This window comes from Ovis canadensis, chromosome 20 (assembly GCF_042477335.2).
Source record: "Ovis canadensis isolate MfBH-ARS-UI-01 breed Bighorn chromosome 20, ARS-UI_OviCan_v2, whole genome shotgun sequence".
Taxonomy (NCBI): domain Eukaryota; kingdom Metazoa; phylum Chordata; class Mammalia; order Artiodactyla; family Bovidae; genus Ovis; species Ovis canadensis.
In genome coordinates, this window is record NC_091264.1 from 17,813,742 (window position 1) to 17,837,684 (window position 23,943).

Below are 23,943 nucleotides of genomic sequence, written 5' to 3' on the forward strand. Positions count from 1 at the left end.
GCACGCAGACCCCACCACAGTGAACCAGACTTGGACGCAGTGCAAGCTGTTCTGCCTGCTTGCTTGCCTTTGCAGGGACAGGGATGGGCTCAAGGTGAGGAGTAACAGGGACAATAAGAGCATCTTACACTCCTGCTCCATCCATATCAGACACTGTTCTGGTTATTTTACTTAATTGCCAGCTCTCTAAATCTGCTCTTCCCATATAGATGCAAACATGTTAAAAAGAGAATGCTTACAGCAATTTAGGCCCTTGTAATGCCTGGTAGAATCTGATCCAAAACGGTGGCCTTCTCCAGCTAGAGAACTGTACCCTGGCATCCCTCATAAATCCTGAAATGTCCTGCAAGTCAGCTAAATTCTAAATATAAGAGGCTTTCTGAAAGATGTATCATGCAGTTTAATAATCATATTACATCATATCCTTATTATACTTTCATCCACAATATGAAAACACAAATATTGAAAATGTCCCCCCCCAAAAAGAAAATGTCCCACTGTCTTTTACTGTATTTGAATGAAGGTTTTGAATTATTAAAGATATGTCTAACATTTGGGTTAAAGGATTTAAGCTTTAGGGAAACGTAAACAACTAAGTGAACATGGAATCGGGGAGGGAGAGAAAGAGAAGACTGAGGAGAGGGCAGGAGGGGAGGGCAGCAAGACTCCTGTCAAGTCTGCGGAGAGGGGCAGAGGAGAGTGGCCAAATTGCAATCCCACACTTTACTCACTAGTTACACCTGCCTTGTGGGTATCCTGGTTTGTTTGTTTGTTTTTTGCCTAGCATAAAAGCAAGCCACTTCAGAATCACTATGTCCTACGTGATCTTTATGGAAATGATGAAAAGGATTTATCCCTGACAATCTTTTCAAAGATTTTATAGAAAGAGATGTATCAGATACTCTACTGAAAACAAACCAAATTAGGAGAAACGAAACATCTGTCATTTAAATAAAGTTCTTCCAAGGACTGGAGGATTAAGAGAAAAATAAATAAATAAATATACTTTATATATATATATATTATATATAATAATATATATATTATATATATATATATAATATGGGCTTCCCCAATGGCCCAGCTGGTACAGAATCTGCCTGCCAGTACAGGAGATGCAAGAGGCAAAAATTTGGTCCCTGGGTCAGGAAGACAGCTTGGAGAAGGAAATGGCAACCTGCTCTAGCATCCTTGCCTGGAAAATTCTATGGACAGAGGAGCCTGGCAGGCTGCAGATCTTGGGGTCTCAAAGTGTCGGACACAACTGAGTGTGTGCATACATATTTTACACATACACACACACACACACACACACACACACATACGTACACATACATGCACGTATACATTTAGAAACAGAAACTTCGTCTGATAAGAACTACATTGCATATTGATGGTCAGCACTACCAGGAAGTCTAAAATGGCTAAACAGCAAGCAGACTAAGAATCTGAAACACTTCTTATGAAAAAAAAATTACCTAATTTCTGTACAGTTTAAGGTTGCTTTTCCAAGAAAAGGAGGGGGGGGCAGCGCAGGAGGAATCCTCTGGGAGAATAGTCTATAAAATGGATCATGAAACAGAACTAAGTTGGGAGAACAGTGTTTTGTCCACAGGAAGGCAGGTGGATTTTATTATAAGTATCATAAGAGACAGTGACCATACGTGACTGAATGAAATTCCTCCACAGATACCAGAAATTCCACATGAATAAATAATAATGACAGAAAGATACATAACTGTAAACAGAATTGAATGTGTTTTTAATAAAGACTATGTTTTCCATTTTAGTTCTGTTTTACTGAAAGCAAACTTTAGTAGCCTTGATTAACAAATGGCATATGTTATTTGACTTTCAAAGTGATTTTTCTTTGAATCACCTTGAACAATATCAAATAATCTTCAAATGACCATTCTTCTTCAGCCTAATGAAAAGGAAAGATATACACAAATATTAAGTTAGATGTTCAGAGGTTTTTATGATAAAGCCAAAAATGGAACCATATCCTCCTGACACCAATTCTAAAGTTCAACTTCCTATCTTTTCTTAATGCTGTTCTAAGATTTATCAAGAACAATGTACACATTTTTAACTACATCACTAAGAAAAGCAAAACTAAGTGCAGCAATTCTTATAAATCAGAAGAGATGCTCATGGAGATTGAACAGACAGGGAAGCTGTTCTTGAGAGCAGTTGCCATTCATAAAGCAATGAACAGATGCATACCACATTCCACTGATAAGTGCTCCTGACCTAAGGAGATCACAGGAGTTTTAGGTCAGATTTATATGAACACCGAAGGAGAAGGCAATGGCACCCCACTCCAGTACTCTTGCCTGGAAAATCCCATGGACGGAGGAGCCTGGTAGGCTGCAGTCCATGGGGTCGCGAAGAGTCAGACACAACTGAGTGACTTCACTTTTACTTTTTACTTTCATGCATTGGAGAAGGAAATGGCAACCCACTCCAGTGTTCTTGCTTAGAGAATCCCAGGGATGGGGAAGCCTGGTGGGCTGCCGTCTACGGGGTCGCACAGTTGGACACGACTGAAGCAACTTAGCAGCAGCAGCATATGAACACCGAAGAAGGAGTCATTGAGATTTATATTTGCCATAAAATCTGACAAAGTGTTACTTTTAAGTCTTTTAAACTATTTTGAAAGATTTCTTCATTAAAAGGCATTTAACAGTTTTAGATTTAATATGGTCACTAACTTCTTGAGAATTTTTAGACTGTGAGAAAGAGAGGTTAATCAACCTTTCAAAAACTATAAAGAACATATATTTTTACATATTTCAAGATTTTAATATCATTATTAATTTCCCCAGAAGCACCAATTAGATTTGCCTTTAAAATAATCATTAATGGTTATGTTGAGTAAAATTCTTAAATCACATCTTCTCCTTCTCTTAAAAAAAAAAAAGTGAAAAATAAAAAGACAGTTTAAACAACACTAGTACAGAAAGGAAAGTGAAAGTCGTTCAGTCGTGTCTGACTCTTTGCAACCCCATGGACTATACTAGTACAGAAATTTACTTGTTAATGATGAATCATTCATCAAAACTTGAAAAATGAGTAGCCTTATTTTTACTCATTTATAGGTCAACATGTCACTCCAATACTCTTGCCTGGAAAATCCCATGGATGGAGGAGCCTGGTAGGCTGCAGTCCATGGGGTCGCACAGAGTCGGACACAACGGGGCGACTTCCCTTTCACTTTTCACTTTTGTGCACTGGAGAAGGAAATGGCAACCCACTCCAGTGTTCTTGCCTGGAGGATCCCAGAGACGGGGGAGCCAGGTGGGCTGCCGTCTATGGGGTCGCACAGAGTCGGACACGACTGAAGCGACTTAGCAGCAGCAGCAGTAGCAGCAGGTCAACATGTAAAAGTAAATATTGGCTCTAATAGGTTAAGCACAACTGTATGTTAGAAGCAAATATTAAAATATGAATACAGAAATAGGACCAAATCACTGTAATACTTAACAGTCTCAACTAACCATTTAGAGAAATACTCAGCAGTAGGAACACAATGAGTAACATCTGCAATTTTAAATTTTCTAAAATTATAAGCAAAAAGGTAAAAAGAAACATGAAATTAATTTAAATAATACATCTTATTTAAATAAGTACTGTTTATGGTCATTTCAATATGTAATCAATATAAAAATATAATTACTAAGATATTTTATACTTGCTTTTCATATTAATTCTTTGCAACCTGGCATGCATTTTCCCCTTACGGCAGGCAGTGTGCTGGAGTGGACAACACTGGCTTGTGTGTGGGAGCTGTGCACATCTCCTCCCAAGTAAGGGTTTGTGACATCATGTTGATAATGTGACATCAGTCCAGTAGGAGTATTTACACAACAAAAATCAGCAAGTGACACAAGTCACGGTCTTTTCTTTTCCCAGCAGAGCTGGTCCCTGAAGTCACCACTACCCTCAGCACATCTCAGTGTGGACCATCCACACTTCAAGGGCTGAACCGTCACTGCGTGCAGCTGGTGACTGCAGCTGAAGAGCCCAGAGCAAGCACACACAGACAGCCAGGCTTTCCGAGTTAGCAACCCGGAATATTTAAAATGCCCAGTTTTCTAGAAATTCTTATAAAGTTTGGAAAGAAACAAGTAGGTAGGGTCCATTCACAGGAGAAATGAATACAAACTGGTCCCCTGGAAGCACAGGCATTGGACTCATCTGACAAAGACTTGACATCAGCCGTCTTGGGGGTGAAGTCGCTCAGTCATGTCCAACTCTTTGTGACCCCATGGACTATAGCCCACCAGGCTCCTCCATCTATGGAGTTTTCTAGGCAAGAGTACTGGAGTGGGTTGCCATTTCCGTCTTTTGGTCAACCACCAAAAAGAAATACACATTCTTCTCAAGTGCACAGGGACCATTCCCCAGGATAGACCATCTGTTAGGTGGCCAAACAAGACTTAATAATTTTAAAAATACTGAAATTATAGAAAACATCTTCTGTGATCAAAGTGGGATAAAATCAATTACACAAAGAAAACTGGAAAATCAAAAATATGTAAAAATTAAACACATTCATAACCAATGGGTCAAGGAAAGAAGAAAATCATAAGGGTAATTGGAAAATACTTTGAAACACATGAAAACAAAAATACAACATCCAAGCCTTATACAGAATGTAGAGAAAGCAATGCTCATGGGGAAATCTCCAGCTGAACACACTACAATAAAAAAGAAAAAGCTCAAATCAATAACCTAACTTTAATACCAGAAAAAGAGCAAACTAAACCCAAAACCAACAAAAAGGAAATAAAAATTAGAGTTAAATAGAGAAGAGAAATACAATACAGAAAATTAAAAAACAACTTGTTACTTTGAAAGGATCAACAAAATTTCACAAAGACTGAATAAGGAAAAAAAAAAAAAATGAGACAAGACACCAAGACTAAAATTAGCAATGAAAGGGACATTACTAATGACCTCACCAAATTGAAAGAGATCATAAGGGAATACTACAAACAACTTCATACCAATAAATTAGGTAGCCTCGATAAAATGGACAAATTGCTAGAAACACACAAATTACCGAACCTGACCTAAGAAGACAGAAAATCTGAACAAACCGATAATAGTCAACAAGACTGAGTATTTAAAAAGCTCCCAACAAAGAAAGCCCAAGACTAGATGTCTATCAAACATTTAAAGAGTACCAAAGGATGGTATCACCGACTCGATGGACACGAGTCTGAGTGAACTCTGGGAGCTGGTGATGGACAGGGAGGCCTGGCGTGCTGCGATTCATGGGGTCGCAAAGAGTCGGACACGACTGAGTGACTGAACTAAACTGAACGCTTCGCAAGTGAGTGAATGAAAGCTGCTCAGTCGTGTCCGACGTTCTGCGACCCCATGGACTGTAGCCCGCCAGCTGCCATTTCCTTCTCCAGGGATCTTCCCAACCCAGGGACTGAATCCAGGTCTTATGCATCTCAGGTAAATTCTTTACTGTCTAAGCCACCAGGAAAGCCCAATGCTTCTCAAGTCCTTCTTCACAAAGGAGTCAACACTTTCCAACTCAACTCAAGAGGCCAGCTATCACCCTGACAACAAAGCCAAAGAAATATATCATTAAGAAAACTATAGACCAATAAACCTTATGAATTCAAGATACAAAATATCTAGCAAACCAAATCTAGCAGCACATTACAAGTATTATAAACCATGTCCAAGCAGGATTTATCCCCCTGATGCCAGGGTGGCTCACGCATGAAAACTGATCAATGTATAAACCACAGACAAAAACCACACCGTCACTTCAGATGCTGAAAAGGCTTCTGAAAATATCCAACACACTTTCATGTTTAAACACACACACAGAATTTAAAGGAACTTCCTTAACATAATGAAGGACATTTATGAAAAACCTATGGCCAGTATCATATTCACGGTGAAAGACGGAAGTCTTAGCCCTGAGCTCAAGAATAAGCAAGACAAGGCTGACTGCTTTCACCACTGCTATTCAAAAACACAATGAAGTCCGAGTCAGACCAAATAGGCAAGAAAGAAAAGGCATTCAAATGCAGATGAAAAAGGCAAAACTATAATATATATCCACAGATGACATGATCTCATATACAGAAAAATCCTAAAAAATCCATTAAAACAGCTATTAGAGCTAATAAATAAACTAAGCAAAATTGCTGGATATAAGAACACTTCTTTGTAGAAACCACTTGTAGTTCTAACACTAGCAATCAACTATCAGAAAAGGACACAAAGTAAAAGTTCCATTTACAACAGCATGCAAAAGAATAAAATAACTAAGACCAGGAGATGAGAGACACGTATGCTGAAAACTGCACAACACTGCTGAAAGAAATTAAAGACCTAAACAAACAGAAAAAACAAAAAATCTCTTGTCCACAGATAAAAACATAATATTGAGAGGATATCAATACTACCCAAAGCAAACTACAGATTCAGTGCAATCCCTATGAAAGTTCTAATGGCCTTTTCTGCAGAAATGAAAAAGGCAGTCCTTGAATTCACATGGAATTGCAATGGACTCCAAACAGTCAAAACAATATTGAAAAAGATGAAGTTGGAAAATTCAAACCTCTTGATTTCAAAATCTACTACAATTTTAGTAATCAAAAAAAGTGTCATATGGCAAAAAGACAAACATACTGACCAACACTATAGAATCTTTGGGAACCTTGATTCTACAGAGTATTGAAATAAAGCCATATAATTACATCTAATGAAATTTTAACAAGGGTCTTAAGATTAAGATGATTACGATGGGAAAAATGGTCTTTTCAGTAAATGATGCTGGGACAACTGGCCATCTACATGGGAAAGAATGAAGATGGATTCCTGTATATCACATCATATACAAAAATTAACTCAAAGTGGACTGATGACTTAAATATAAGAGTTAAAACTTTAAGACTCCTACAAGTGTCTATTTTTAATAACCTTGAATTTGGCAATGGACTTTCAAATATGACAGTAAACTGTAAGTAATAACAACAATAAAAAAACATACTGGATTTCATCAAAATTAAAAACTTTTGTCCCTCAAGTGAAGAGAAAGTCACTCAGTTGTGTCTGACTCTGCAAACCCATGGACTATTCAGTCCATGGAATTCTCCAGGCCAGAACACTGGAGTGGGTAGCCTTTCCCTTTTCCAGGGGATCCTTCCAATCCAGGGACTGAATTTGCATTGCAGGCGGATTCCTTAGCAGCTGGGCCACAGGGGAAGCCCAAAGGACACTATCAAAAAAGTATTGATAAGACAACGTACAGAATGGGAGAAAAAAATTGCTGTTATAGACTGAATGTTTGTGCCCCTCACCCCTCACCAAAGTTTGTATGCTGAAATCCTAAGCCCCAGTGCAATGGAATGAGGAGGTAGGGTGTTTGGGAGGTGATCAGTGCTCTGTAAGAGAGATCCCAGAGAGCTCTTGCCACCTTCTGCCTCGTGAGAACACAGTGAGAAGAAGACAACCATCCATGAGTCAGGAGGTGGGGCCTCACCAGGCACTGAATCTACCAGGGCCTTGACCTTGGACTTCTCAGCCTCCAGAACCATGAGGGTAAATTTCTGCAGTTAGAAGCCATCCAGCCTACGGTAACTTGTTATAGCAGCTCACATAGACCTAGAAATCAAATATCTGATAAGAGTCTAGTATCCAAAATATATAAGGAACACTTAAACTCAATAACAAAAAGATATCCCAATTCAAAATGGGCAAAAGATTTGTACAGACATTTCTCCAAAGAAGAGACAGAAGCCATCAAGCACAAGAGATGCTCAGCATCACTAGTCATCAGGGTAAATGTAGGTCAAATCCCTGACAAGGTACCACTTCACAAGGTGTTAGGGGCTGAACTGTGTTACTTCAAAAAGCTAATCTCTCCTGCCTCAGAACAGGATCCTATTTGAAGAAAAGGTCTTTATAGAGGAAATGAAATTAAAATAGGTCATCAGGGTCAGTCTGAATCCAACATGATTGGTGTCCTTATAAAAAAAGCAAACAAAGAATACACAGAGGCAAGATGTGATGTGAAGACACACAGGGAGAACGTCCCATGAAAAGGAAGAGACTAGGGTGATGCATCTACAGAGCCAGAGACGTCAGACACAGATGGTTATAACTGAAACAAAAGGGCGCAGGGTGACAGGTGTTCGCAAGGAAGTGGAGAACTAAGAACCCCTCACAGCACAGCTGGTGGGATGTGAGACTGTATTGCCACAGTGGAAAATGGCCAGGTAGTTCCTCAAGAAGTTAAACATAGAGTTATCCTATAACCCAGCAATGCCACTTTTAGGTGTATACCCAGAAGAACAGAAAGCAGGCACTCAGACAAGTACTTGTGTGTGAACGCTCACAGTGATGCTATCAGACTACACAACCAAAAGGGGAAACAACTTACTGTCCATCAACGGGTGGACGGATAAACACACACTGGAATATTATTCTGCCACAAAGAGGGATGAAGTACTGACAGACGCTACAAGGAGGATCTGTGAAAACATGCTCAGTGAAAGAAGGCAAACAGAAGGCCCCTGTTGTGTGACTCCATTCACAGGCGACCCCGGCACGGACAGACCCGTGGAGCTGGCTGGGTGCCAGGGCGAGGAGGGCTGCCCCCAGGGACCGGCTTCACCGGGTGACAAGCTGGCTGGTGCTGGCTGCACAACACCACGAATTTGCAAAATGTACTGAATCATACGCCTTTAAATGGTTTATTTCATATCATGTGAATTTTACCTCAATAAGAAGAAAAATAACTAGACTTTTGAAACCCTGTTTCCACCTGTACGTGGAGTTATTCTCATCTTTATTTCATATTATTTGCCAGGGTTTAAATAATTTATTAAACATATTCCTAAATTTAGGTACATAAAAATCATTATTCACCTCACAATAAAGGCTTTCCCTGAAAGAAATCAAAAAGAATTTCAACTGAATTTCAAGTAAAAAGAAAAACAAGACATGGGCATGTGAGTCCCACCTCCTCCCATATTGGCTCTGAGGTCTGGGCTTTGCTCACCTTCCCAGCCTCGCTTTCTCTTCTCCCACAGGGTGACAAGACAGCAAGAGCCGAATGAGGTACAGCCCACTGCATAAACCCCCATCACAGGGCCTGGCACAGTCGTGCAGAGCAGGCCAAAACATAAAACCAGAGAAGAGGTCCTGTGTCTAGTGACAGACGAACCACATCACCTGTCTCTACATAATAAGAGAGAAAAAACACTAAAGAGTACGAGCATCCACAGATTGCAATAAAAGGTATTAACTCTACCTTGACATTTATTACAAAGAACTACCACCTTTAAGTTATCCTGTATGCAGCAATTACTGTTTTTTATTAAATTCTATGAGAATTAATGATATGCATGCATGATTCAGCACAATAAAAAGACAACTTTACAACCTGAAAAGGATACAGCACACTGTTCCAAGTGCCAGTGAAAAAATTACAATGCGAAAATTTCATGTGTATCTTTTCACAATAGAAAAAAAACTCTTCAGAGAAATGAAACTATTTAAGATCATTTAAAGATTTTATTCTCAATATTCTGAATGCAGATTCTTCTTAAATTTCTGTATCATACTATAAAATATTGCCATTTTATTATAAAACTGCAAGTTTTTATACAAGAGGTAAAGGCAAAATGAAAACTAAAAACCAAAACTCAAGACATCTAAATTTGGCAGGAACTACTGACAGGGATGGTTAACTGAACAAAGCAGCAAAGCCCTGGCAGGATTATTACCTCACGGGAAATTCTTAAAGAAACTGAGCTTAAAATGCACACCAGTATTTCAAGGAGAAGAATGGACGGTGTGGGCAAAAAACTGGCCAATATAGCTTATAAACATACGTATTCATTTGGTCACCAGCGTGCACAGCTCAGAGAATTTTCCAGGGTTCCAAACCCCTGAACGTTTTACTAGCAGAGAAAACAATGGCCTTTGCCTCAGTTGTTTCAAGGGTGTTCCTGTAACCGACAGCTTAGAAGACACAGAACCTTCCTGGAGCCATGCTCACTGCCTGCGGGGAGGACCCAGAGCCCCACTCTGATGGCACCCCCTGCACAGGCAGCAGCGCCCGCCGTTCTCACCCCGCTCCGTGGGAACTGGGCTCGGGGAGCTGACACAAGAGAAGGTCGATGATCTGCTAGTGCTACTGTCATCTTTCTGCCATCATCTATGAAACTGCGGCAACTAGTTTCTTCGTTAGCAAAGAGAACAAAACCTCAGACCATTCACAGCTTTTAACAGGGGCCAGACGCTGCAGCGCTGGGAGGATAGAGGGTAAAGGCTGAAACCCTCACAGCCAAAGATAACAGGTCAGCTCTCACTACTGCTATCAGCACCTTCCCGTCAGGTGCACGACCACCTAATTTAAACTTCACACTTAACACGAGACTGTTCTGTTCAACCTCTAAGTGACGACTGCTTGTGAGAGTGAAAATAAATATTTTAAGTATACAGTGTGGCTAGTTACTAAGAGCAAAAGCTCCCACCACATGCTTCTTCCCTGCCTGGTCTATTCTCAGGATGCAGTTCCTTTAACCATTTCCACTTTGGGGCCATACAGATTGTTGCCTATTTAATTTTAAGTTACATGCTGATACTCTGGGTTCTTTGTTTATTAACTTAATCTATAGAAATCCTGCCATGAAAGACGGTTATTTGGCTCTTTATGCTACTTGGACTTCCCTGGTGGCTCAGACAATAAAGTGTTTCCCTGCAATGCAGGACACCCATGTTCAATCCCTGGGTCAGGAAGATCTCCTGGAGAAGGTAATGGCAACCCACTCCAGTATTCTTGCCTGGAAAAATCCCATGGACAGAGGAACCTGGTAGGCTACAGTCCATGGGGTTGCAAAGAGCTGGACACAACTGAGCAACTTCACTTTTCTTTCATGCTACTATCCACCCATTCTCTCTTTCCATTAAAAAAATTAAGGTATACATTTTCATGCAGTAAAATATACCCCCTTTAGTGTACAGTTTAATTTGGACAAACTCAGTCATGACATCACGTCCACAAGTCAGACAGAACATCTCCATCATCCAGTCATCCCCCAACCAATACCTCCTCCATTCCCAACAATCACTCTGCTTTCTGTACATAGACGGAATCACATCTGATGTCTCAACTAGCATGGTGAATATTAGAGACATTGTGGGTTCGGTTCCAGACCACTACATTAAAGCGAGTACTGAAACAGAGTGAGCCACAAAGTTTTTGGTTTCCTAGTGTGTAACAACAATATGTTTTAAGGAAAAGTTATGTATATTTAAAAAAATACTTTAATAGTTTCTTTTTTTTGGCTCTGCTCGGTCTTCCTTGAGGTGCCTGGGCTTTCTGAGTTGTGGCATGCAGGCTTCTCACTGCACCGGCTTCTTCTTGTTGCAGAGCATGAGCTCTACAGCATGGGATGAGTAGTTGTGCATGGGCTCAGTCACCCCGTGGCATGTGGAATCTTCTAGGACCATGGATCAAATCTGCCCCCTCACTGGCAGGTAGACTCCTAACCACTGAACCACCAGGGAACTCCCAATGTACATATCTCAATTTTAAAATCCTTTACTATAAAATAACACTAACCATCATCTGAGCTTTCAGCCAGTCATAATCTTTTTGCTGCAGGAGGGTCTTGCCTCAATGTTGATGGCTGATGACTGATCAAGGTGGTGGTTGCTGAAAGCTGGGCAATTTCTAAAAATAAGACAATGAAATCTGCAATGTTAACTGACTCTTCCTTTTGCAACTGATTTCTCTGCAGGACACAACGCTGTATGATGGTATTGTACCCACAGGAGAGCTTCTTTCAAAACTGGAGTCAGTCTCCTCCAATCCTGCTGCTGCTTTATAAAATAAGATTATAGAATATTCTAAACCCTTCATTGTCATTTCAGTAGTCTTCACAGAATCTTTACCAGGATTACATTTAATCTCAAAAACACACTTTCTCTGCTGATTCATAAGAAACAACTCATTCATTCAAGATTTACACTAAGATTATAGCAATTTAGTCACACCTCTGGGCTCTACTTCTAATTCCAGTTCTTGCTACATTCACCACATCTGCAATTACTTCCTCCAGGGATGTCTTGAACTCCTCAGTCATCCATGAAAGTTGCAATCAACGTCTTCCAAACTCTGTTAATGTTAGTATTTTGACTTCTTCCCATGAATTATAAACATTCTTAATGGCATCTAGGATAGTGAATCCTTTCCAGAAGGTTTTCAATTGACTTTGCCCAGATCCTATACAGTTATAACCTTACAAAACATTTCTTAAGTAATAAGCCTTGGAAGTTGAAATTATTCCTTGACCGATGGGTTGCAGAGTGGGCATTGTGTTAGCAGGTAGGAAAACAACACAAATGTTGTATATCTCCACCGGAACTCTTGAGTGTCCAAGTGGATGCTTAATCAGCAGTAATAATTTGAAAGGTATCTTTTTTTTCTGAGCAGTAGGTCTCAACAGTGGGCTTAAAATATTCAGTAAACCATGCTGTAAACAGATGTTCTGTCATCTAGACTGTGTTGTTCCATTTACAGAGCACAGGCAGAGCTGTTGCTGTCCAGTCACTAAGTCGTGTCCAACTCTTTGCAACCCCACGGATTGTAACCCACCAGGCTCCCATCCATGGGATCTCCCAGGCAAGAATACTGGAATGGGTTGCCATTTCCTTCTCCAGGGGGTCTTACCAACCCAGTGATCAAACTTGCATCTCCTGCTTGGCAAGTCAATGCTTTACTACTACACCACCTGGGAAGTCCTTGGTGGTAAAGAATCTGCCTGTCAATGCAGGAGACACAGGAGACTCGGGCTGGTCTCTTGGTCAGAAGGATAGCCTAGAGGAAGAAATGGTAACCATTCCAGTATTCTTGCCAGGAAAATCCCATGGACAAAGGAGCCTGGCGGGGTACAGTCCATGGGGTTGCAGAGAGTCAGACACGACTGAGCACGCACGCATGCATGCACAAGCTTCAACTTGAAGACCAGCTGCGTCAGCAGCCAAGAAGAGAGTCAGCCTGTCCTTGGAAGCTTGGAAGCCAGGCATGTCAGACTTCTCCCCCGAGCTATGAAAATCCTAGATAGCATCTTCTGCTTGGTGGCTACACTGTCATCTAGTAGAGCCACCTTCATGAATTATTTTAGCTAGATCTTCTGGAGAACTTGCTGCAGCCCCTACACCAGCATTTGCTGCGTCACCTCGCACTTTTAAGTTATGGAGACAGCTTCTTTCCTTAAACCGCATGAACAAACCTCTGCCGGATTTAGACTTTTCTTCTGCAGCTTCCTCACCTCTCTCAGCCGTCACAGAACTGAAGGGAGTTAGGTCCTTGCTCTATATTAACCTCTGGCTTAAGGGAATGCTTCCCTTGTGGCTCAGCTGGTAAAGACTCTGCCTGCAATGCGGGAGAGCTGGGTTCAATCCCTGGGTTGGGAAAATCCCCTGGAGAAGGGAAAGGCTGCCCACTCCAGTATTCTGGCCTGGAGAATCCCAGGGACTATACAATCCATGGGGTCGCAGAGTCGGACACGACTGAGCGACTTTCATTTTCACTTCACTAAGGGAATTCTATGGTTGGTCTGATCTTCTATCCAGGGACTGAAAGTCTCACCATACCAGCAATAAGGTCTTTCTTATTATTCAGGTGTTCACTGGAGGAGCACTTCAATTTCCTTTAAGAACTTTTCCTTTGCTTTCATAGCCTGGCTAACTGTTTGGTACAACAGACCTAGCTTTCAGCCTGTCTTGGATTTTGACATGCTGTCTTCACTGAGCTTGATCTTTTGATTTCAAGTGAGAGACATATGACTCTTCCTTTTACTTGAACACCTGGAGGCCACTGTAGGCCATTAATTGGCCCAACTGCAATATTATTGTGTTTCAGGGAGAAGAGAGGCCCAAGGAAAGGGAGAAAGATAAGGGACTGGCGGGTTAGTGGTACAGTCAGAACACACCCAACATCCACTGACTGTCACCTTATATGAGTGCAGTCTATGGTGCTGCCCCTCAACATTACAACAGTAACATCAAAGGCCACAGCTCATAGGTCACCATAACAAATAATGAAAAAGTTTGAAATACTGCAAGAACTACCAAAAGCTGACACAGAGATATGAACTGAGCAAATGCTACTGGAAAAATAGTGCTAACAGACTTGCTTGCCACAAACCTTCATTTTGAAAGAAAACACACTATCTGTGAAGCACAAAAGAGTAAAGCACAATAAAATGAGGAATAACACAATTTGTTTATCCAGCCACATATGAAGAACACTGGGCTGTTTCTAATTTGGGGGAATTAGAATAAACCTCTCTAAACACTATGCACAGCTTTCTGGGTGGACTTAGGCTTCTATTTCAATGGTATAATTATCTATAAGTGCTATAACTAAGTCAAACGGTATGCACAAACTTAACTTTATAAGAAACTGTCAGCTGCCTTCACAGTGGCTTTACCATGCAAAACCCCAGTCCACAGGTATCAGACTTCCAGCCATTCTGCATTCTCACCAACACTTGGTATTGTCAGGGTTGTTTTTTGTTTTGTGTTTTTTTTTAAAATAATGAGACCAATTCATATTGACATATAGTTTTAAAATCACATTTCCCTAATATCTAATGATAAACATTTTTTTTCAAGCATTTACTTATTATTCAAATATTTGGTGAAATGTCTGCTCAAACTTTTTACTTACTTAAAAAACTATTTTCTTATTATTGAGCTTTGAGAGGTCTTTATATCTTTTAATTCTGAAGACAAGGACTTTATGACAGATGTGATTTGCATACATTTTTCTTCCAGTCTATGGCTATTTTATCATTCTCTTAATAATATTTGTGTAGGACAAAAGTTTTAATTTTCATAAAGTCTAATTTACCAACATTTTCTTTCATTGAACATACCAGGTACAAGGTTATTCAGATTTTCTTGTTTTCTCCTGGAAAGTTGACATTTATATCTATGATCCACTTTTAATTAAGTTTTGAAAAGTGTGGGGTAGGTGTCTAGGTTCTTCCGGGGCAACAGCAGAGGTGGTGGGGGATATGGACTAGAGCTAGTACAGTTGTTCTGGAACTACGTGTTGAAAAAATTATCTTTTCCTATTGTCATTTCCCCAGAACCACACTGTTTTGGTGTCATTAGAGCTACAGCAGCTCAACATTAAGCCTTGAAACAGGCAGTGTGCACCTCCAACTCTGTTCTTCGACTGCTTTCATCAGTGTCTCAGCATAAAGATCTTGCACATATTTTATAAATAAATTCATTTTAAAACATTTATGCCTTCTTGATATGACTGCATATGATAAAATTTTTTACCTTCTGGTGGGTCCTTTGAGTTTTTTTTCATAGATAATCACACTCAGAATAGAGGAAGGTTTTCTTTCTCCCCTTCTAATCTGCCTTTGATTTCTTTTTCTTGTCTTATTATAATGGTTACAGTCAGAGAACACTGTCTGATTTCAATTCATTTAAATTTGTAATGAACTTTTTAAGACCCAGAAGGTGACCTAGCTGGCTGAGTCTCCTCACCTGCTGTGGGATGGCATGTCTACAGATGTGAGTGTGGCTCAAGTCATCTACACCCCTGCTCATCCTCTGTCTGCCCATTTCAGTCATTCCTGAAAGAGCAGTGCTCACGTCTCCAGATGTCACCTGTGCATCTGTCCAGTTCTCTACTCAGGTCTCTCTCTCCTTCCTTCATGTGCTTTTAAGCTATGCTGTTGTGGTATGAACACTTAGGATTCTGATATCTTGTTGGTGACCTGACTTCCACGCTTTTCTCTTCTGGGGGAGGGCTGAGGAACAAATGCAGGACTACCTATCATCTTTGGCTTTACTGTGTTGTTCAATTCTGGTCTTCCTAAGCTGGACACCAAGCTCATTCAAAAAGGACGATAAAATGTGATCCTATAAATATGCTTTTATGCAAGTAGGTGATGCCAGTTAAATCACAATGATCTCTCCTCTGACCAATAAAATTCTGATTATTTTAATAATAATATTATAAAACTTATAAGAAGATACAAGCACTTCTTAATGATGATGGTATCTTTTTCAAGTAGTTTTTCTTTGAAATAAAAATAGCTCTGAGTTTTACCTTAAATGCATTTAAATGATATTTTTCTTGACTTTCTTTTAATATTTTAACATGTACTTGGAGTTTTTAAGATCCAATTTCCTCTTATGCCAAGCTGCAACTAAGTATCCATCCAAATGTTTTACATGATTTTTCATCCATCAACTTTATTCCTTTTAGAACACAGCTCTAAGCTGCTTTACTCTACGGAGAGCTACTCAATAAAGGCATTAAATAACAGTACAACATTATCTATAGCCCACCCATATGCCCTGGGCATCTTGAAAAAGGTTACAAAGCAGGTCCAAAGGATCATGCTTCAACTAACTAAGGGATCTACTTGCAAATGGAGCATAAATGGAGGAATGCAATGGACTCAGAGCTAAGAATGTACAAACATGTGCTCACTTTGACAGCACATGTACTAAATGGGAACGATGCAGCGAATATCAGCATGACCCCTGCATAAGAATGACACACATTCATGAAGCACTACACATCTTTTTCAAACAAAAGAATGGACAAACATAGTCACTACTGTTAAATAAAAGCATCACTCTTTTCATTAAACATGTGAATAGCCTATATTTTTTTAGAAGTGATTGTTCATAAAGTACCCATCAGCAGACAAATAGATAATGAAGATGTGGTACATATATACAAAGGAATGTTATTCAGCCATAAAAAGAATGAACGATTGCCATTAATACGGATAGACCTAGAGATCAGCATACTCAATAAGGCAGACAGAGAAAGACAAATACTGCATGATCTCACCTGTATGTGGAATCTAAGAAACAAAACGAACAAACATAAATAGAGTCGAAGACACAAAGGAAAACAGATGTTTACTAAAATGGAGAACATGAAATACTGAAACAGAAATAGCAAGTCACTATGTTGTATACCAGGGACTAACATGGTGCGAAGGTCACTTCAAAACCAACCAACCAACCACGGAAAAAAGGGTCAGATTTGTGATTTTCAGAGGCAGGGTTGTGGGAAGGGGACCTGGATGAAGGCAATCAAAAGACAGGAACTTCCAGTTGTAAGAAAAATAATTACTAAAGATGTAATGTACAACATGATAAATATACATTATATATGAAAGTAAAGACAGTAAGTCCTAAGAGTTTTCATAACAAGGAAACAACATTTTTTCTATTTCTTTGCTTTTGTATGTATATGATGACATAGATTTGCTAATTTTACTGTGGTCACCAATTCACAGCATTTATAAATCAGAGCACTGCGCGGCGCCTTACACAGTGCTGTACATCACTCTTGTCTCAAGAACACTGGACGAAAAAAGACCACAGGCATGTACAGCGTGGTCATGATGTAACAGAGAGAAGCTAACACTGCTTGGCTAGAGAGGGGCTGTCTTTGCTTCTGTCTTTATCACGCCCAGCCTCTGTGATGGGTTCTTTTCCTACAAACAGGCTCAGGTCCACTGTAGCCCCAAACATGCAGGCAAACCACCTGAGAGGCTCACGTTGACAGAGCCAACTTTCCGGGGGATGTGCTCGCTGCCTGCGGGTCTGAGCCACTGCCTCACTCAGTCTGTGTGTCTGTGGTCTTGCTCTGCGTTCCCTGAGACACTGACGCCTCTCACTGAATCCAGCTGCCTCTCAGTCCTAACCCCAGCCAGTCTCTCCACTCCGAAGGACGCTGTCTCTCCACCTACACAGGACGCTGTCTCTCCACTACACAGGACGCTGTCTCTCCACTACACAGGACGCTGTCTCTCCACTCCGAGGGACTAGCCCTCCTCTCCCAGTTCTCTGCTGCCTTTTGTAGCCAGCACTTCCGAATGCATTTCTTCCCTCTCCCCTCATTTCTGCTCTGTCCTCTCTCATCTACTTCCTTCTACCATCTGACAGAGGGAAGCGTGAGCCAAGATTGCATCCTGAGTTCTGGCTTTGACTCCCTCCCCCTCTCTCATTATCTGCTCCCTTCTCCCACAGAAAACTCATGACAATCAGCTCTAAAGCAGACTGGGATTGAGAAAACACCATGGAGTCAGAGGCCTGGCTTCCATCTCTGGTAGCAATGACCCAGGAGCTCTGCGCCCATATTACACCCCCATCCAACTCCACAAAAGAAGCACTCTCCTCTAATGTTCATTCCAATCCAATTTATTGTTAGATCTACAATTCTAACCCAAAAGAACACCGATTTCCAGCTGGAACTTCTCTGCTACTTCTCTAACACACTACAAACCTGTCATTTAACTGTCCCAGCTCGAAACCTAATCTCTCAAACCAACAAAAACTCCTTTCAAGTGATCTATCAATGTTGATATACTGGTGCTACCAATACCTTAAGCTTGAAATGCTAGCAATCCTATACACTTATTGCCTTTTTTTTCCCCCACTTATTGCCTTTTATTCACACTTTCTCTCTTCCTAGCCACCTCCCATACACTCGGTCTAATTCACAGAGCATCCCTTCCAAGAAGTGATTCTCAGCCTCCCAATCTGATTACCAACTCTTGTATGCAGAAGAACCAAAACACTCTATGTGTGCCTCTCTCATATGACTTAGGTTTTATAGGAACATGGGTTTATATCCAATTCTTCTTAGCATCTGCCAATAGCTGGGCACCTTGGACACTGCCTTTTCCAGAGGATGGAAAAACCAAGATACAAATTCAATTGATTAAACTCAATATAAACTCTGGACACAGTAGAAACAGAATTTTCTAAAATAATTATTTCTTTCAAGAAAAACTGATATATAATGAATTAGATGTTCTGGCTCTAAAATAGTGTTCTTAAGCTAAGAAAGCAGAAACTCCTTTTAAATGCCTTCAAATCCCAAGCCAACTCACAGACAGAGTGCATCTCTGCGAGCTCACAGGTTTTTTTTTTTTAAAGCATATTTATTAAAAGACACACTCTTAACCATTTGCTGCTACCTTCAAGCATTTCTTTTTTTTACCTAAGCGGTTTCTGAGACAAAGCATCTGATGAACCATTGGACCTGATGAACTATCCTCCTAAGTGCGGATCTGATTAGTAAATCAGAACACGCGGCAGCACGCACTGCTCTACCTTATGCTTCAACCTCCCACAGCACAGAAAGTCTCCAAAAAGCAACACGATGCCATTGATTTTCAGCTTCACTAATAAGCTTCAATGCATTCCTCTAAAATCTTATTTTCTAAAATGCCCCCCATTGAGATAGTAAAGCAAATAGAGAGAGAGAGAGAGTGAAAAAAAAGGGGGGGTTTCAGCTTTATTACACAAAAATGTTGCCTAGCAGAGAGAAGAACTAGAATACACAAGGAGTCTAAACCAGAGAAGCCAAAGCTTTGGGTTAATTCACTTAGAAGAGGGGCTGCGGTGTGAGGCCAAGCAGGCAGTACACAGCATCCCTGCTAGAACACGACCTGAAACCAAGGGCCTGCCCACTGTCTAGTTGTTGAGACTGTGGGGAGGGTCCAACCTACCTGGCTGATCCCTGCGGGAGGGATCTTGTAGGCCTGCAGTTTCTGCCTCAGCAGCTCGGGGTCGCTGTGTCGGAATGGGCACCCTGGCAATGACAAGCAGCACAACAGCAGGTTATCCACCCAGACTCAACACAACACCATGCTCGAGAGACTCCTGAGCACCCCTCAACTGTCCAACGGCCTATTAATAAAAGGGTTAACTGCCCAAGGGTGCAGCTGCTTTCCTCTCTTCATCTAAGTGACAGCTGAGCTGTGCATTATCAGGGCACTACCGTTCTCAGGAGAAGCCACCCACTCATTAGGAAGGGGAACAGCTTTAATCATGCTACTTGCTAACAACCTGAAATAATCAATAAGTAGCTATGAAGAATTTTACCTAAAAATTTCATTCAATCTTTCAATTGCACATATTTTTTTCTAGTTTACAAAAATACATAAAAGCATAAAGGAAGATAGATGGCATAAATGAAAAGAAACAATGTGAAAACACTAGGAAATATAAAAATCTCACATCATTTACAGATGTTAATTTTACGCCTACTTCCCCACATCTAAGGTCAGGGTCAGCGGCCGAGAGGAGCTACCCCACGTCCAGAGCTACCCCACGTCCAAGGTAAGGAGCAGCGGCTGCGCGTTGCTGAAGCAGCCATGAAGAGACACCCCACGCCCAAGGTAAGAGAAACCCAAGTCAGATGGTAGGCACTGAGAGAGGGCACCAGAGAACGGACAGATGGAAACCACAATCACAGACAACCAGCCGATCTGATCACACGGACCACAGGTTGTATAACTCAATGAAACTAGGCCACGCCATGGGGGCCACCCCAGACGGGCGGATCATGGTGGAGAGGTCTGACAGAATGTGGTCCACTGGAGAAGGGCATGGCAAACCACTTCAGTATTCTTGCCTTGAGAACCCCATGAACAGTATGAAAAGGTAAAAAGATAGGATACTGAAAGAGGAACGCCCCAGGTTGGTAGGTGCCCAATATGCTACTGGAGATCAGTGGAGAAATAACTCCAGAAAGAATGAAGGGATGGAGCCAAAGCAAAAACAATGCCCAGTTGCGGATGGGACTGGTGGTAGAAGCAAGGTCCAATGCTATAAAGAGTAATATTGCATAGGAACCTGGAATGTTAGGTCCATGAATCAAGGCAAATTGGAAGTGGTCAAACAGGAGATGGCAAGAATGAATATTGACATTCTAGGAATTAGTGAACTAATGGACTGGAATGGGTGAATTTAAGTCAGATGACCATTATATTTACTCTGTGGTCAGGAATCCCTTAGAAGAAATGGAATAGCCATCATAGTCAACAAAAGAGTCCAAAATGTACTACTTGGATGCAATCTCAAAAAAGACAGAATGATCTTTATTTGTTTCCAAGGCAAACCATTCAATATCACAGTAATCCAAGTCTATGCCCCAACCAGTAATGCTGAGGAAGCTCAAGTTGAATGGTTCTATGAAGACCTACAAGACCTTCTAGAACTAACATCCAAAAAAGATGTCCTTTTCATTATAGGGGACTGGAATGCAAAAGTAGGAAGTCAAGAGACACCGGGAGTAACAGGCAAATTTGGCCTTTACGGAATGAAGCAGGGCAAAGGCTAATAGAGTTTTGCCAAGACAACGCACTGGTCATTGCAAACATCCTCTTTCAAGAATACATGAGAAGACTCTACACATGGACATCACCAGATGGTCAACACTGAAATCAGATTGATTATATTCTTTGCAGCCAAAGATGGAGAAGCTCTATACAAGTCAGCAAAAACAAGACCAGGAGCTGACTGTGACTCAGATCATGAACTCCTTATTGCCAAATACAGACTGAAATTAAAGAAGGTGGAGAAAACCACTAGACCATTCAGGTATGACCTAAATCAAATCCCTTATGACTATACAGTGGAAGCAAGAAATAGATTTAAAGGACTAGATCTGATAGACAGAGTGCCCGGGATGGAGGTTCGTGACACTGTACAGGAGACAGGGATCAAGAACATCCCCAAGAAAAAGAAATGCAAAAAAGTTCCAAAGAATATCAAGGAGAGATAAGAAAGCCTTCCTCAGTGATCAATGCAAAGAAATAGAGGAAAACAATAGAATGGGAAAGACTAGAGATCTCTTCAAGAAAATCAGAGATACAAGGGAACATTTCACGCAAAGATGGGCTCAATAAGGACAGAAATGGTATGGACCTAACAGAAGCAGAAGATATTAAGAATAGGTGGCAAGAATACAGAGAAGAACTTTACAAAAAAGATCTTCACGACCCGGATAATCACAATGATGTGATCACTCATCTAGAGCTAGACATCCTGAAATATGAAATCAAGTGGGCCTTAGAAAGCATCACTATGAACAAAGCTAGTGGAGGCGATGGAACACCAGTTGAGCTATTTCCAATCCTGAAAGATGATGCTGTGAAAGTGCTGCACTCAATATGCCAGCAAATTTGGAAAACTCAGCAGTGGCCACAGGACTGGAAAAAGTTAGTTTTTATTCCAACCCCAAAGAAAGGCAGTGCCAAAGAATGTTCAAAAGTGAATGTGAAGTCACTCAATCGTGTCCAACTCTTGGGGACCCCTTGGACAATAGTCCACCAGGCTCCGCCATCCATGGGATTCTCCAGTCAAGAATACTGGAGTGGGTTGCCATTTCCTTCTCCAGGGGATCTTCCCAACCCAGGGATCGAACCTGGGTCTCCTGCATTGTAGGCAGACGCTTTACCGTCTGAACTACCAGGGAAGTCTGTTTTTAAGAATGCTCAAACTAGTGCACAATTGCACTCATCTTACATGCTAGTAAAGTAATGCTTAAAATTCTCCAAGCCAGGCTTCAGCAATACGTGAACCGTGAACTTCCACATGTTCAAGATGGTTTTAGAAAAGACAGAGGAACCAGAGATCAAATTGTTAACATCCAATGGGTCACTGAAAAAGCAAAAGAGTTCCAGAAAAAACATCTATTTCTGCTTTATTGATATACCAAAGCCTTTGACTGTGTGGATCACAATAAACTGTGGAAAATTCTGAAAGAGATGGGAATACCAGACCACCTGACCTGCCTCCTGAGAAATCTGTGTGCAGGTCAGGAAGCAACAGTTAGAACTGGACATGGAACAACAGACTGGTTCCAAACAGGAAAAGGAGTACGTCAAGGCTGTATATTGTCACCCTGCTTATTTAACTTATATGCAGAGTACATCATGAGAAATGCTCCGCTGGAGGAAGCACAGGCTGGAATCAAGATTGCTGAGAGAAATATCAGTAACCTCAGATATGCAGATGACACCACCCTTATGGCAGAAACTGAACAAGAACTAAAAAGCCTCTTGATGGTGAAAGAGGAGAGTGAAAAAGTTGGCTTAAAGCTCAGCATTCAGAAAACTAACATCATGGTGTCTGGTCCCATCACTTCATGGCAAATAGATGGGGTAATAGTGGAAACAGTGGCTGACTTTATTTTTCTGGGCTCCAAAATCACTACAGATGGTGATTGCAGTCATGAAATTAAAAGACTCTTACTCCTTGGAAGGAAAGTTGTGACCAACCTAGACAGCATATTGAAAAGCAGAGACATTACTTTATCAACAAAGGTCCGTCTAGTCAAGGCTATAGTTTTTCCAGTGGTCATGCATGGATGTGAGAGTTAGACTATAAAAAAAGGTGAGCACCAAAGAATTGATGCTTTTGAACTATGGTGTTGGAGAAGACTCTTGAGAGTTCCCTGGACTACAAAGAGATCCAACCAATCCATCCTAAAGGAAATCAGTCCTCAATATTCATTGGAAGGACTGATGGTGAAGCTGAAACTCCAATATTTTGGCCACCTGATGCGAAGAGTTAACTCATTTGAAAAGAGCCTGATGCTGCGAAAGATTGAGGGCAGGAGGAGAAGGGGACGATAGAGGATGAGATGGTTGGATGATCGACTCAATGGACATGGGTTTGGGTGACCTTCTGGGAGTTGGTGATGGACAGGGAGGACTGGCGTGCTTCAGTTCATGGGGTCGCAAAGAGTTGGACACAACTGAGTGACTGAACTGAACTGAACCCAAAGTGCAGAATCCATACAAAGTTAGAGGAATCCCAGATAGAAATGAGATGAACAAACAGGAAAATATTTTATAGAAAAATGAGTTATAGGAGGTATACAGAATCTCTATATTATTTCATAAGAAAAATAAAGATGTACTAAAAAAAATGGCATAAACAAGAACATAGAAAATATCTAAAAGCGGTATATGCCAAAATCCAGGAAATTTTAGATATTTTAATAAGAAACTACAATGAGAAGTCAACATATTTTATTTAAAAGTTGACACAGGAAGCCAGGGCAATTTTTTTCAGTCATAGCTGATGGACCTGTAAGTT

General features: G+C 40.9%; 1 protein-coding gene and 2 non-coding genes across 7 annotated transcripts in view; 1 reads left to right on the forward strand and 2 right to left on the reverse strand.

Annotated features, from left to right (window-relative positions):
* Positions 1-23,943, reverse strand: part of PRIM2 (DNA primase subunit 2) — a 304,068-nt gene that overhangs the window by 17,681 nt on the left and 262,444 nt on the right. For all 5 annotated transcript variants that reach the window (XM_069564045.1, XM_069564046.1, XM_069564043.1 and 2 more), the window contains one exon: positions 19,563-19,645. In XM_069564045.1, the coding sequence (XP_069420146.1) occupies positions 19,563-19,645 (83 nt within the window). The remainder of the gene's footprint in view (positions 1-19,562; positions 19,646-23,943) is intronic.
* Positions 16,509-16,612, forward strand: LOC138426078 (U6 spliceosomal RNA). The gene has a single exon (XR_011251505.1). It is a non-coding gene; the product is annotated as a U6 spliceosomal RNA (small nuclear RNA).
* TRNAC-ACA (transfer RNA cysteine (anticodon ACA)) lies at positions 22,244-22,315 on the reverse strand. Its single transcript has one exon. It is a non-coding gene; the product is annotated as a tRNA-Cys (tRNA).